Source organism: Protopterus annectens, chromosome 5.part0, assembly GCF_019279795.1.
Source record: "Protopterus annectens isolate FY-2018-M chromosome 5.part0, PAN1.0, whole genome shotgun sequence".
Taxonomy (NCBI): Eukaryota; Metazoa; Chordata; order Ceratodontiformes; family Protopteridae; genus Protopterus; species Protopterus annectens.
This window is the reverse complement of record NC_056735.1, coordinates 1795069000-1795085897: the sequence shown is the minus strand read 5'-3', so window position 1 is coordinate 1795085897 and position 16898 is coordinate 1795069000. Positions and strand designations below refer to the sequence as shown.

At 44.0% G+C, this 16898-nt stretch overlaps 1 protein-coding gene across 1 annotated transcript in view; it reads left to right on the top strand.

Moving 5' to 3' along the window:
• The window catches only part of ZDHHC20 (zinc finger DHHC-type palmitoyltransferase 20), a 1600692-nt gene that overhangs the window by 797331 nt on the left and 786463 nt on the right, over positions 1–16898 (top strand). Inside the window, exon 7 of the mRNA XM_044072039.1 lies at positions 3218–3338. Within this exon, the coding sequence (XP_043927974.1) occupies positions 3218–3338 (121 nt within the window). The remainder of the gene's footprint in view (positions 1–3217; positions 3339–16898) is intronic.

Genomic DNA, 16898 nt, shown 5'->3' with positions numbered 1-16898 from the left:
CTTTAACATCTTTAACTCTGCCACATCCAACATCCAGCTCAAACTCCTGCCTTTTTGTCAATGCCGCTGTCTCCAACCCATACAACATAGCCAGGTCTCACTACCCTCTTGTAGACCTTCCCTTTCACCCTTACAGGTCTCACTCTTTCTTTCGGCTTTTCCCGGGTAGGGGTCTCCACAGAGGAATTCCAGTCCTCTAATGATTGGCAGTTGATTTTTACGTACTGGCTTGCCAGGCCTAACGCACAACCTTCAACGAAGGAATGCCCATTCACACATGTCGACGCACAGAAAACGCTCTAACTATGAATCGAACGTGTAACGTCTAACTGTGAAGCGACAAACACTAAATAATGAAGTACACTTGGTTTCAGACTTTATTTCTTTCAGAAAATTCATGCTAAAACAAATTATTTTCTAGCAAGTTTTTAAGTTCATAAGAAAAATACTTAAAATCTGTCAGTTCCCAGCTGGAGTGCCTTCTGTGTAGAGTCTGCATGTCCTCCCTGTGTTCTTGTGTGTTCTCTTCAGGTGCTCCATTTTCATCACACATTCCAAAGACAATGCAGTAGGTGGTTTGATTACTCCAAATTGTCCATAGGTGTGTGTGTGCATGAGTGTGTGGTGTTGAACTGCAGCGGCAGGGCTTACCACCTGGCTGTATAAATCTTTGCTGTAGATTGTCACTGTTGAGGTGACTGCTGACCCCATGTGCAAAAATAGGAAGTAGTAGTTGTAGATTGATTTTAAATCTGTCACTATATCTGATAGCCTCCCCTGCATTATTTTAGGCTTTATCCAAATGTCTTGATCTAAGAGGTATGCTTAACTTTTAACTGCTCTGCCACTACTCAATTGCTGAATTACACACACACACACACACACACACACACACTTTTTTTTATAAGTAGTTACTTTTATTTTACATTCACTAAACAGGAAAAATGCTGCTTAGCGAGTGTAAAATAATGGCTTAATCAATCTTATTATCACATTAGTTATGTTTCTCTGTTTCCACGTCAGTGAGTCATCAAGACTGATTTATGTGAATTAGAACAAGCTGTACTTTTGTTGCGTTGCCAATTAAGTTGAAGCCTTTCTCTAGTAAACTGCCTGGTCCCTTTTGCTTTTATAATCACTGCCATTTAAGTGATCTTCTACCTTACTCAATTCTGTCACAGTTTTGGACAAAGTAGTTTTTGAGGGTTGTGCCATCATAATTTTGCCTATCGCTGTAAATGTATGTTTGCTTCAGTGATTGCATATAACTGCTTTTAACCAACTTGTATGATTAAACATAAATGCAGCTAAACATTTTCATTCCTGATTTATTAATTTAAAATCTATTTTTTTAAGGTGCACAGGTTTGGAGTCTAAATTCAGCTCAATGGATGCGGTTATAAATATAAGATAATAAAACTTTGTTACAGTAACTATTATAAGCATTTATTATTGAGCCTAGTAATGGTAAAGCTCTCTGTGCAGTTAGTTTGAAAACTTTTTTGTCTTTTTATAAATATTTTGGTTATTTAGGATTATAGCTGTTAAGCCCTTTCTGCTGGACTGCTTAGAGGAAGTTTGCCATTAGAACTTAATAGTTCTTCCTATGGGTTATTTGTCTTGGCGGTTTACTGTTGCATTGAGGAATTGCTTTCTTGCATGTTTGGACATAAAGAAGTGGTTAGACATAAACTTTGTGACAGGCTGTCTTTGGTAGGGGAAATTCCTTTAGTAGTACTTATGATCATAAGAAGGCAGTGGGAAGGCATGGAGTGAAATGCATAGTTTATAGGTCTCATTTGGGTAGGAGAAGACAAAGTTTCAATATATCAAACACCCCTTTTTCTGTTTGATAAACCTTACTTGCTTCCTGTAAAAAAAAATAAATAAGTAAATAAAAAATCAGCCTTTCCTTGACCACTGACTTCTGTAGGGCATCGTCCTTCGGTCTTCCTTTTTCTGACATACTCTGGCATTGTAGGATTCGGTTATTACTGTTAAAAGTATGCTGCCATCAGTTCTGGCAATTTTCTGCTAAAGGATGGTCTCCATCATGGTTAACTGGCAGTAGCAGCAGCCCTTTTTAATAGCTTCAAGGAACTGGCATGCACAGGTCTAGGTTCTATGCAGTCTGATTCACTGCAGCACTTGTTAGTTTTTCCTCAGTGTAGTATTCATTTAGAAGGCATTATAGTGAGTTTTAAAAAGCATGCATGTTCCGACTTGCAGGTTTCAACTCTGTGATTCAGGTGATCTGGCTTTGAACATTGGATCAAGACACTGTGGAGTCATCTGAAACAGGCAAGTTTGACTGCCTGATACATTGCTGTCCTGACTTGCATAGTGGGAGTGGAGTCCTTTGCTTTAAAGGGTGTTATCTTATAGTGGCCACAGGCAAGGCACAAGTGCATAAATAAATCAATCAGCTGGGGCACCTGCATGAAGGCAGTATTTATAGCCTGACCTTATTGTTCAGGTGCTAGAAAAAGAATAATGATGCATGCATTTTATGTTCGGCTTTGGGAGTAGACGGTGAAATACCTCCAATTTAGTGGGTGGGTGGTTTGGCACCAAAGTCCCCTGGTTGCTTCCTACTATCAGCCAGTAAGATTTGTTGAAATTAAGGGTGATTTCCCCCTCACCCCTTGAAATAGATTGGCCCCTTTTGATTAGTTGATGTCAGATTCTGTGTTGTAACTTGTAGTTCGTAGGACTGGGAAAAGATGGGCCAGGAAGGTATTGCTATTGTATTTTAGATGGTCAAGTTGGCTTGGGCCAGAAGGAGGTTCAAATTAAAGCATAGGCTATTGGCACACAGAATGGATTTTTCTAGAGTTCTGCAAATAATTCAGAGTAAGGAGTAGTAAAATATTCAGCATTTCAGGTATGCATGTGCTTATATGTGGCATAGCATTAAGCATCTGGCATCATTTGAAAGACAATATTCAAATGTTTGCAGAATGGCAGTTGTCTGTATATATGATTAGTTTCAAACATACCATTGCATGTCATGTTAATCTTCACATTGGAGCTCTTTTATTGTGTATAGTTCAACACAAACTCATGGGATTTGAAAAATAACATTCTAGTAACTTTTAGATGTTTTCTTGATTGAGTAATCATTCACATTTGAATGCTGTAGAAAATCATGTATTGCAGTCACACAAGCTATCTTAAAATTTACTGATTTTTAAAATGGCATTCTTTTCTTTTGTAGGGTGAACAACTGTGTGGGATTTTCAAACTACAAGTTTTTCCTGCTGTTTTTACTTTACTCTATGATTTATTGCTCGTTTGTTGCAGCAACTGTTGCACAGTACTTCATCAAATTCTGGACAGTAAGTCTTTAGTTTGGGGTATTGTTTGTATTGAATCACTTGCACAGACTTTGGGTTTGTAAATGTGTATACAGATGTGCATCTCTACTTTCCCTTTTAGAGGTTTTTCACATGCTAACCTTAAAGTGTTGCATCATGCATGTATGTATGGCTGAATTGGTGTTTTGCTTCTGTCCAAATTTTCCTTACCCCATTTCATTGTGATTAAATTGTCTTTGGACTGAATGTGCAGTGTACATGTATTACTGAAGTCCAGTGTACCGATTTATTTTTACCATATTGATGCTTCGGCAGAAAAATGAGTAGTTTGAATCGTGTACTGTATCTGTAGCTGTGAAAGTACGGATTATCTAATCACTGACAGAAACGAATGGTGCATTACAAGAGACATACACAGTTGTGTTGCTGAAGTTGGGAGGTAACAGGGATGGTTTACACTGAAAAGTTGGTTGGCTGGATCAGCACTCTCGTCATGTTCTCATCCTAGTTATGATAGTCTGTGCGATTTGACATATTTACACTGGTTATCTGGTATGCATTGCATCTTAATACTTTTGTGTTGCTGCTGCTTGTAAATGTTCAGTGCAAGGAAAAATTTTAGTTGTGCAAGAACTTGGCCGTAATTGTACATATTCAGCTAGATCACAATGCGGTAGTCCAAGCTGCTGGGACTTCTGCTGCATAAAGTCCAGCATCCAGCCTAACTTCAGCAGCTCAGTATCCTTCACCCTCTAGGCTTGTCATATGTTTAGCTGTAAGGAACATCAGGATGCTGCCAAAGTAAGACATATTAGCCCGCACCATTTTAGATCTTTCTTGCCTATGAAGTAAAGGACATTTACCCTGAGAGCTGAAAGAAGAGGCCTTTATTTAACCCGTAGGGAGACCGAGAGAGGGCGAATGAGAGTGAAGAGCCATACAAGTCTAAGCTGACAGGGAGGAAGGAGGCCACCCCAGATCTACTCATAACTTATAAGGCCTGAGGCCCTGTAAGAGAAGGAGGGATAGGTGGTATAAAAATAGGGTATCCTTATACCAAGCAAGACTGTCCAACCCCCAGTATGGCGGAGGTGGTTGTGGGGTTGAGTAGTACTGGCAATAGTGATCTTTTCAAAAGTCTACTATTGTGGTGTATTCTTACACAGTTGCACTGTCTTTTATATAGATCACTGTTGCAGTAGTCCAGACTACTGGAACAGTTCCCGGAACTCCTGATGGCTAGGTAGGCTGCCTGAAAGTAAAGTTAAGGCAGGATTCCAGCTTACCTTGCAGAGTAGCCATTAACCCAGGCTCTAGCCTTGGAAGATCTGTTTAGTTTGTTGTGTTACTAAAAGGTATGGACTGATGACCATGCAACTACTACTATGTTATCATGGATAGTCACTCCCTTGAGGAAGGCCTTAGTGGTATCTGTGCTTGAGCAGTGGGCCAGCCATTTAGAATATGCCTTCCTGGACATGGCCCTGCCCTGATTCACTATTTCCAAGGATGCGAAGGACTGATGGGAGCTTCTGATACCCTTTCTTCTTTGTGAATAATCTGCAGTAGGCTACATGCAGTCAGGAAATGCATTATCCTTTCAGTTGGGAAAAAACAAGTTTTAAATGATCTGGTTAAGGGTATGTTCCTGGACTACTATTGACATAATAAAGGGGTCATTCTATGGCTGCATCTGTCCTTGGGCAAGATTAAATTGTCTATTACTCATCGAAGCTTGAAGTTCTGCTTCTCCTTGCAGAGGTGATGCTTTCCAGGCTGCAGATGTAAGGGGCACAGTGGCTGCAGCAGGCTGAGGAGGTAACTGGGACAATTTTTTTTCTAGTAAGTAGTTTGTCACATGAAGGAGCTATTCTGTTCTTGAGAGATACTTGATGTAGGACTGCTTTTAGAAGGTGCCAGCAGTAAGGCATGCAAGTAGAGGCTCCAAATTAAGGCTGGCTGCAATGACTGAAAGATGTGCCTTTATGAAAGTATAGGCCATCTCTGATTCAGCAACTTAAATATTGTAAGAGCAGGAGCGACAGTGCTATGATGGGCTCCTAATTCATTTTATGGTTCAGTAGGGAAAACCTCTTCCACTTGGGTAGTGGTATTTCCTGGTGGTAAGCTTCTTATCTCCTCAGTTACGTTAAACATGCCTTTTTTTGGTGCCTGAAAGAAAAAAAGCATCAAATCATCTAAGCTGTGAACTGCAGGATCTCTAGACTGGAGTATATGAGGGCCTTATTACATAGCGGGCCCCCAACTGCAGATTCAACATTTAATGGTTTCCCTGGACTTTTATGAAGAGAGTGGGAACCATTATTTTCTGGTTCAAAAGGGGAGCTGTCAAGATAATCTTTGGCCCTGCCTTCCTTACTTTATGGATCACCCTGAAGAGTAGGGGGATGCAAAAAGGAAACCTACCTGAAGGAAAAGGCATCTACTGCCAAGGTGTCTGTGATGCTCTTGGTAAGAATTTCCTGAGTTGTCCATTGTCTTGGCACTGAAAACAAGCCTACCTTTTGGAACACTCCCTTTGTGAATTAACTGAAGGAAAGTATCTGTGTGTAACATCCACTTTGGTCTGCCATTGATGTGCTTAATTATTATTCCACTAAATTCATATGAAATGGAATGTAAACTGCCTTAAGATTTATATAGGCTTGCAACACTAACTCCCAGATAGTCATAGCCAGCCTGGATAAAGGGGTATGATATGGTCCACCCTTTGTTGATATACCACACTGTCATTGTCTGCTGTCACCTGTAGGAAACCTGTCTTTCAAACTGGTTTGAAAGGCTTGATTGGCTACACCAAGGCCATCATTTCTTTCACATTTGCATTTCCTCCTCTGGACTTGCATCACACTGACCTTGAACCTTTAGGTTTTGAATAGACGGCACCCATACCAGGTTAGAGGTATCTGTTAGGATTCATTGTGGGATTTCTTCGTTTAGGATTTATTCCCAGGTTCTCTGTCTTGTGTGGACCACCACTCCAGTTCATAGGATTTGCAGGGAAATTGTAGGTATTGTCTTCCAGGGACTGGGTATAAGATTTTTTAGGGCATAGTGGGTACTGTTTCTTCCAGGGACTGTGTGGTCTTTTAAAATGGTTGTCAGTTGCCTATTGAGCTTTATCAACATGCAACTTTGATGGGTACTGTCAGAGTATTTCTGTCAACACTTTCTTCTGTGCAGATTTTTTGAAATATTGCACCAAATGTTCCATCTCTTGGGGAGGCGGGCCTTCTGGCAACTGGAGTTGAATATCCACAGGAATATTAGTCTTTTGGAATGGGTAAGGGTTAAATTAGAAGTATGGAAGGAAACCTGAGACTTTGGAAATGGTTTACAATGATTAGGAGTACCCTGTCCACCACCACCTGTGATTCATAGGTGTGTACTAGGCTAATGGCCCTGGGGTCTTTACAAGCCTAGCCCATAGGATTACCCTGGCATTGTGCCACCTGACCTTAGTTCCCAGTGCCTCTGTCGAGTAAAGCCACTGGAGTCATCCCTGGGGTGAATTTTCTATTTCCCATCCATTCATCAATATTTGTCTTGAAGAGGGCCAGTGAGGTGCTCTGCTTGACATGTATAGGAAAGTCTATTCCATAGCATGGGCAGTCTTTGGGTTATGAACTTGTCCCTTCAGCATGTTTTGTTGATAGTGGTAATGAGGTTGAGGTCTCTGGAGAGTGTGGTGCAGAGGGATTGGGATTTCTTCAGATGTAGAATTTCTAACAGAGTTGGTCAGACATGGCTTTGTAAGTCAAGCAGAGATAGCCTCTAAGTAGGCGATATGAGACAGTGAATATTTGGAGTGTTTTGAGTCTGTCCATATAGGACAAATATGTTTAAGGCCTAGGATTCTCTTTGTGAGATACTTTTGCAGCCTCTCCATTTGATGCAAGTGTTTAGTGAGGTACATGCGAAATGAGGCATTGTACTCAATGATTGGCCTAATGAGGGTAGAGTAGAGGGAGACCATGACCTCTTTCTTCCTGGATGCAAAAGCCTTAGTAATGAGATGTGCCACATAGAAGGACTTTCTGACCACAGTGGCAATGTGGTCGTAAAAAGATAGGTTGCTGTCAACCTGTGTTCCCAGATCTCTCAACACCTGTGTTCAGTGAACTACCATTGATGTGGTAATTCAAGGGGGAACTGGGTTTTTCCCAAAGGGGATGACACATTTTTTTGGCATTGAGCTTAAGGCCATGGTTCTGACACCAGTCGGTTGCTCAGTGAAGCCTTTTCTGTAGGATGTCAACATCACTCGGGAAGTTAATAGCTCCCAACTTGCAATAGTCTGTAAACTTTGTCAGCCAGTACTGTTCAAGTACAGGTAAATGTGAATGCCCTTTATTGTGCAGTAAACTGTTACTGGAGAAAGGTGCTTTTTGAAAAGACTGGATGCAGTAACCAGTCCTAAGGAAGAAATGAGGTAGACTGGTAGTAATCCCCACTTCCTGCTTATAATCTAAGGAAGAACCTGTGGTCTTTTGAGTAGAAATGTTAAGACAGGCATTCTGGAGATACACATTGAACTTCAGAGCATAAGGCAATTAGTGATAGCAGGTCCCATAATGTCCACATTTCAAATGTGGACATTGAGGAAGGTTTTGAGATTTAAAAGGACTAAAGGATCTCTGTGATCAGTCCTTTCTGGGTGTCAGAAATAGCCTTGAGTAAAATCCTTTGATCTGTTGTATTTTTCATCTACCTCAATGTGTAGGTTATCCTTGCAGAGGCCAATAATTCAGACTTTTTGCTCTGACGCTTGAACTATTCTCCCATAATACCCAGCACCATCTAATCTTCCCATATCTCATTTGCTATGCTTGAGGATGGACATGATGTCCTTCAAGAATGCAACTGCAGTCCTAACATATGGGTTGTCCTGCCTCAGGCAGCCCTTCGGTCGGCCGGATTCCAAAGTCTGGGTCCGGCGTCGGCTGATGTCGCCTCTTCCCCGACGTCAGAGCGGCTGGGGTATAAAAGCATCAGCCGACGCCATCTTCAGTCTTTCTTGCCGCGCGGTGCCCGAAGCAGATGCAGTTCTCAAGTGCTGGTCGGTCAGCTCCTGTGTTTTCAGTTACCGAAGTCATCAAAAAGCTAAGTACCCCGTTGGGGAACATTTTTCTTGCCTCAGCCGATGTCAGAAAACATTGAAAAGGTTAATAATTGTTTGTCTTGTGGTAAGCAAATACCTCATAAGGACTTCCATTCTTACTGCCTTCCCTGCCTGGGCCCAGACCACGACGTCTCGGCCTGTGCTGCCTGTGCTTGCTTTAATAAGCGCACACTCAGGCGCCGGGAAGAATTTGCCGAAGACTTTTTTGGCGAAAATTACGCTTATATCATGCCATCGGAACAACCGACAGCACATATTTCCAAAAAACGCAAGGACCGGGACCGACATCCTCGGCCCGCGTCGTCCACCGATACCACGCCTAAGCCTTCTGCGAGTGCATCGGTCTCTTTGGAGGTGGTAATTCCACCGCTCCAGGCTGACTACACCACTTTACCGCGTACTTCGGTCCCGGAGGTTTCCCCGGTGCCGGTTGTTGATTTTCCTCCCGAAACCGAAGCTCAAGATTTACCTGACACCATACCAGTGGATAAAGTTACTCCTGCACGTGGGGCAGCTAGGCCTCCGGTCTCCATGTCCATCAAGGCCTACACACGTGCTAAGGCTGCCAGCCAGGCTAAGGCCCATCCTCCTAAAACTTTTTCCCAGGGCCCCTCTTCTGATAAAAACAGATCATGACCCTAGCTGCAGATCTAATCTCTCTAATCAGAGGTTCTCATTCGCAACCTGACAGAGGTTCTCAGCCTCCTGCAGATAAAAGGCCTAGGACTGAGCAGACAGATACCCTCTCTTCGGATGAAGCCTCTAGGGATTCAGAGCACTCAGATACCCAGGAAGAATCCTTCCAGGCCTATGAGGACTCTGATTCTGAGGAGTCAATTCCTTCTGCCTCTCCTCCAGAGGATATTTCTTTCGGAGAAGTTCTCCACTCCATGAGAGAACATTTTCAGTGGCAGGGTCAGGAATTTTCTGACTCCAGGGAAAGGCTACGTACCTTCCTTAAGTTACCCCAGCACAGACCATTAGCTATTCCTCCAGTATTGGATGTCTTGGATGATGTATACTCAGACTCCAGTGCTTCCCCTGATGTCCTTCAAGGATGCATCTGCAGTCCTTACAAATGGGTTGTCCTGTCGTCAGGCAGCCCTTCGGTCGGCCGGATTCCAAAGTCTGGGTCTGGCCTCGGCTGATGTCGCACTTCACCCGACGTCATAGCTGCAGTTCTTCGGGTATAAAGGCATCAGCCGACGCCATTTTCCTCAGTCTTTCTTGCCGCGTGGCGCCCGAAGCAGAAGCTGTTCGCAAGTGCCGGTCGGTCAGAACCAGAGATTACTACTACCGAAGACTTCTAAAAAGCTAAGTACCCCGTTGGGGACTCTTTCTTGCCTCAGCCGATGTCAGAAAAAGTGAATAACTGTTTAACTTGTGGGAAACAAATACCTCATAAAAATTTCCACTCTTACTGCTTACCTTGCTTAGGCCCAGACCACGACGTAGCAGCTTGTCTAGCCTGTGCTTCTTTCAACCGACGGACACTTAGACATCGGTCGGAATTTGCTGAAGAGTTTTTCGGCTCCGCTTTTGCTTACATTATGCCGACGGATACTCAGACTATGCAAATTTCTAAAAAGCGCAAGGAAAAGGACCGACACTCGCGGTTTCAGCCGAAACCGTGGTTAGGCCAACCGCGAGTGTCTCGGTTTCGGCTGAAACAGAGTCCACGGTTCTTCCTTCGGTGGAAAGCTTGCCTCCTACCGAGGCCTCTTCCAGCTTGGCAGAATCTGCTACTGAAATCCCACCCGCTCTTGCAGGCTCACAGGATTTATCTGATACTATCCCTTTGGATATTTCTACCCCTGCACGTGGAGCTGCTAGGCCACCTGCATCCATGTCGATTAAGGCCTTTGCCAGGGCTAAAGCAGCAAAAACTACCAAAACTGTGCCTGCTAAGACCCCCTCTCACAGGCCTAGCTCTAGTTCACAAATGCTTAGTCTAGCAGAGGATCTCATTTCTTTGATCCGGGATCCCAACCACATCCAGACAGGGCCTCTCACCCACCTCCAGAGAAGAGGACTAGAGTAGAGCCCCCTGAGCCAGTTTCTTCAGATGACTCCTCTGATGAATCAGATAATTCAAACCCTCCAGAGGGCCCCTTTTCTCCTTATGAGGACTCGGATGCAGAAGAATCCATTCCTTCTGCCTCTCCGCCTGAGGAATTTTCTTTTGGGGAAACCTTGCATGCTATGAGGGAACAATTTCAATGGCAGGGCCAGGATTTTTCAGACTCTAGGAAAAGGCTTAGAACCTTTTTGCATTTACCACAGCATAGGCCTTTAGCCATTCCTCCAGTATTTACTGTTGTGGATGATGCATTTAATGATGCTTGTACTGCTCCTGATTCTCTTCCTCCGGCCCCTGCTAAGCCCGATAGGTACTACAGGGTTCCGGACACACATTATCATTTGTATAAGGCCCCTTTTGCAGTTCCCGAAACTATCTCCCAGGGACCCAAGGCTGTAGCAGCTACCTCTGCCAAAAACCCCCTCCCCTCTGCAAGGGAATCTAGGGCCTTAGAGAGATGGGGTAAAAAAGTTTACACTTCTGCTACTCTTTCAGCTAGGGCCTTGAACTGTCAATTCCACATGATCCAGTATCAGGAATTTATGTTAGACCAGTTAACTAAAAAACTGTCCTCGGATAAACCATTAGACAAAAAATCTGTACAGGAAATGGTACATAACATTCAGCAGGTCAGTAATCATTCTTTAAAATGCGGCTATGATGCACTGGAGGCTTCCTTTAGATCAGCCATGACTGGCACAGTGATCAGAAGACATGCATGGTTAAAAGAGCAGTCCTTACCAGACCATGGTAAATCAAAGCTCCTAGATGCTCCCATGGATAAGCTCAATTTGTTTGGCTCCCCTGCACAGCAGGTGCTGAAGAAGGTGGAAAAGAAAGCAAAATCTGTCCAGACAGTCAAGGATTTCTTGCAGGTCCAGCCTCCAAGGTTTAGCAGGAACTGGCCTTCCAAGAATTGGTCCTTTCCAGACACCTCCAGAGCTCCGAGTGGCAGGAATAGGCGCTCAAGAGACAGGGGTCAATCCAGAGGTGCCTACAGGGGACGTCAGTGGCAGGCTAACAACCAGCGAGGTACAGCCACAGATCCAGCCACCACCACTTCCACAGGACAATCACAGTGACTTGGCTCTGGCACTGCCTACCAGGGAACAACTACAAGCACCCTTAGGCGGGAAGCTAGCCTTATTTTCAGTAAACTGGCATTACATCACAGGAGACAAATGGATTTTACAGACAATAGACCAAGGTTACAGGTTTCACTTCCATGCTCTACCAAGGAAGAGAGGAATGCCAAACCTACCTCCAAATCAGAAGAGAGAAGCTCTAGAACAAATAACTTGCTTACTAAGGATGAGAGCTGTAGAAAGGGTACCATCTATGGAACAAGGGCAAGGATTTTACTCCAGACTCTTCCTGGTACCAAGAAAAGAAAACCAGTGGAGACCTATTCTCGACCTGTCCGCTTTAAACACACACCTCATTTTTCCAAAATTCAAAATGCTGACCCTACAGCAGCTTCTTCCCATGCTGGGCAAGGAGTCTTGGCTGGTAACTCTAGATCTCAAGGAGGCATACCTGCACATCCCCATACGACCAAATTGCAGAAGATACCTCAGATTTCTTGCAGGATCAGAGCATTATCAATTCTCAGCATTGCCCTTTGGCTTATCTACTGCGCCCAGAGTATTCACGAAATGCCTGGCATCAGTAATTGCTCATTGCAGGCTTCAAGGAATTCAAATTTACCCTTACCTGGAGGACTGCCTGTTACAAGCGGACAACAAAAACAAATTAACAAAAGATTTGGAAAGGGTCATTCATCTACTACAAGCCCTGGGATACACAGTCAATATAAAAAAGTCAAGGCTGATACCATCCCAAAGGATAACCTTCTTGGGTGCAGATCTGGACACATCAAAACAAATGGCATTCCTGACAGTAGAAAAACAAGAGCAACTCTCCCTCTACTTCATGGCATTAACAAAGCAGAACCAGCTAACAGCAAGAAAAGTCCTGCAAGCCCTGGGTTACATGGCATCCTGCATAATATTGATTCCACATGCCAGACTACATATGAGGAAGTTACAGTGGTACCTAAGGAATTTATGGTCTCAGCACAAACACAGCCTAGAAACCCAAATTCCAATAATTCCATGCCTGAAGCAAGAATTCCAATGGTGGGCTCAGGCCTGTCAATCAAACAAAGGACTGCCCTTCCACAGCACTCAACCAAGCCAGACCATCACAACAGACGCCTCAGACCTCGGTTGGGGGGCACACCTGCTGGACAAGTGCATACAAGGCTTATGGACTCAAGACCAGCTGCACCTACACATAAATCAAAAGGAAATGCTGGCAGTAAAACTGGCAATTCAGACGTTCAGACCATTTCTTCGACAGGGTCAACTGTTGATAAGGACAGACAACACCACAGTTATGTGGTACATCAACAAACAGGGAGGCACACATTCATACCCTCTATGCCGGATGGCAATGGACCTCTGGAATGTGGCCCTGAGCTTCAACATTCAGTTACAAGCAATTTTTGTACCAGGGAAAGAAAATATACTAGCAGACATCCTAAGCAGAACTACCACGGATGCCCACGAATGGATGCTGCATCCGGACATCTTCAAAACCATTACAGGGAAATGGGGACTACCAGAAATAGACTTATTTGCATCCCCACACAATCACCAACTGAAAAAATTCTGCACAAGGACGTACCACCCACTTGCTTGGAAAGTGGACTCCCTATCTTTCAGTTGGAAAAACCTGACAGCATATGCATTCCCACCTCTTCCTTTGATGCACAAGGTGCTATTGAAGATCAAAGAAGACCATCCAAGGATCATCCTGATAGCTCCAGACTGGCCCAAGGCAACACTGGTACCCATTACTGAGGAGTATGTCTCGGGAACAAATATGGCCTCTGCCCCTAGTTCCTTTGTTTTTAACACAGAACAACTTCAAAACCCTACATCCAAACCTGAAAACACTGCAGCTGGCTGCCTGGAACATTGCGTAAGACCAAATAACCCAGATTTATCTCAAAGGGTTAAAGACATTATCTTGGAGGCTCGCAGACCCTCAAGAAAAAATTATTCAGCAAAATGGAAAAGATATCTCATTTGGAGTACTGCAAAAGGAGAAAATGTGTCACTGGTAAACATAGCTAACATCCTGGAATACTTGGCAGAGCTCTTCCACAATGGCCTGTCCTATTCTTCCATTAAGATTCATGCATCAGCTATTTCAGCAGAATACAACTTGGATCCTCCAGTCTTCTCACATCCTCTGCTCAGGCAGTTTCTGAGAGGAATTAAAAATGTAAAACCACCTAGGAAGCCACCATTGCCAGCATGGGACTTGAACTTTGTGCTAGAAAAGTTGACACTCCCTCCTTTCGAGCCAGCAGCAACAGCAGAATTACAGTACTTATCATGGAAAACTGCTTTCCTGCTTGCAATCACTTCAGCAAGAAGGGTATCTGAACTTCAGGCATTAATGGCAGTGCAGCCCTTCCTGATCTTCCATCAAGGTAGTGTCCATGAGAACTAATCCTACTTTTATGCCAAAGGTGGTCTCCAGGGTATCCTTAAATCAAGCTATCCACCTGCCTACATTCTTCCCCAACCCACAGAACAGGGGAGAAAGACTGTTGCATACCTTGGATGTACATAGACAATTACGTTACTACCTGGACAGGACCAAGGGCAATAGAAAAACTGACCAGCTACTGGTAGCATATGCAACAGGAATGGAAGGAAAAGCAATTTCAAAACCGACAATCTCCAAGTGGATAGGAAATTGCATTAGATTCTGTTACTCCTACCATGGGAAGAAAACTCCAGAAAACATCAGGCCTCACTCTACAAGGGCTACAGCCACTACCACAGCTTTTTTACGAGGAGTGGCTACCAAAGACATTTTAGAGGCTGCTACTTGGAGCTCTGTGCATACATTTGCCAAGCATTATAATTTACCCTTATACTCCAGATCCCGAGCAGGTTTTGCCACTGCTGTTTTGCAAGGGATCTTAACTACACCATAATCTTATTTCTCCTCCTTCCCCAGTTTGGCTATGGTATTCTACCCATTTGTAAGGACTGCAGATGCATCCTTGAAGGACATAGTACAGTTTTGTACCTACCATAAATGTAGATGTCCGATAGGCATGCATCTGCAGTCAGGATTACCCACCCTCCTTCCCCTCTGTGGTACTCCTAGGGTATTTGCCCATCTTGTAGCTAGCTGGGAGAATCTATTATGGTGTATTTGTTTGTATATATTGTACATACATGCTTATTTTTTGTTTGCTCTCTACTGTTTGGAACCATTTGCATTTATCCAAATTTAGCCTTCCTAGAGGGCACCAGGCATCTGGGGCAAGAAAGACTGAGGAAAATGGCGTCGGCTGATGCCTTTATACCCGAAGAACTGCAGCTATGACGTCGGGTGAAGTGCGACATCAGCTGAGGCCAGACCCAGACTTTGGAATCCGGCCGACCGAAGGGCTGCCTGACGACAGGACAACCCATTTGTAAGGACTGCAGATGCATGCCTATCGGACATCTACATTTATGGTAGGTACAAAACTGTACTATTCTCTCCCTCCTGCTCCTGCCAAGCCAGACAGATATTAAAGGGTTCCTGAAACTCATAAGCATCTCTTTAAGGCCCACACTGTGGATCTAGAAACCATTTCTCAGGGGCACAAAGGAGTGGCTACTTCCTCGGCCAAAAACCCTTTGCCCGCAGACAGGGAATCAAGGCCCCTGGAGAGATGGGGCAAAAAAGTTTATACCTCTTCCACCCTTGCCATGAGGTCACTTAACTGTCTTTTTCATATGTTTCAGTACCAGGATTACTTAATGGATGATTTGCAGAAAAAGTTAGCCTCTCCTGAGCCTTTAGATAGAAAGGCATTGCAGGATTTGGTTCATAACACTCAGCAGGTTAGCAATCATTTTCTTCAGTGTGGTTATGATGCATTGGAAGCTTCATGTAGGGCAGCTATGACAGGGGCCGTTATACGTAGACATGCTTGGCTGAAAGAACAGCCGCTGCCAGACCATGTTAAAGTAAAGCTCCTAGATGCACCTCCGGAAAAACAGAAGCTTTTTGGTGCTAATGCACAGGATGTGTTGAAGTCTATTGAGGAAAAGGCTAAATCAGTACAGTCAGTCAAGGATTTCCTCCAGGTTCAGCCACCCAGATTCAGCAGGAATTGGCCGTCAAAGAATTGGTCCTTTCCAGACACTGACAAGTTTCAAAGGGGAAAAAACAGGCATGCTCGAGGTAGAGGGCAATACTGAGGCTCCTACAGGGGCCGCCAATGGCAACCACCAAATCAGAGAAGTGGCGCAGGGAGTTCAGCTGCACCACAGGGACAATCACAATGACTTGACTTTCACTCCGCCGACCAAGGCTCAGAGAAGCACCTCTAGGTGGAAAATTATCCTTATTCTCAAAGAACTGGCACATTTTAACCAAGGACAAATGGATTCTGGACATAGTAGACAAAGGTTACAGGTTCCACTTCCACACCTTACCAACGAGACAAGGCATGCCAAATCTGCCACAAAATCAAAGGGCAGAGGCACTCATACAAGTTTCAAAGCTGTTACAAATAAAAGCAATAGAAAAGGTTCCTCCTCAGGAACAAGGCCAGGGATTCTATTCAAGACTGTTCCTTGTTCCAAGAAAAGAAAAGCAATGGAGACCTATACTGGACTTGTCCGCTCTAAACACTTTTCTCATTGTGCCAAAATTCAAAATGCTGACTTTACAGCAACTCCTTCCCATGCTGGGCAAGGGTTGGCTGGTTACTCTGGACCTCAAGGAGGCATACCTGCATGTCCCAATCAGACACAGTTGCAGAAGATACCTCAGATTTCTTGCAGGGTCAGAGCATTATCAATTCTCAGCATTGCCGTTTGGCTTATCTACTGCGCCCAGAGTATTCACGAAATGCCTGGCATCAGTAGTTGCACATTGCAGGCTCCAGGGGATTCAAATATACCCTTACCTGGACGACTGCCTTATACAAGCAGACAGCAAGGAAACCTTGATAAGAAACTTGGACTATGTCATTCAATTACTACAGGCTTTGGGATACACAGTCAACATTCAAAAATCAAGACTACTGCCATCCCAACAGATTATTTTTCTAGGAGCCAAATTGGACACACAATCACAAATGGCTTCCCTCACAGAGAAGAAACAAGGACTTTTACCAGATTACTTCAAAAGCCTAGCAAAGCTCACCCAGCTGACCGCAAGGAAAATCCTGCAGGCCCTGGGGTTCATGGCATCTTGCATTCTTCTGGTACCTCTGGCAAGACTACACATGAGAAAGTTACAATGGTACCTAAAAAGCATATGGTCTCAACAC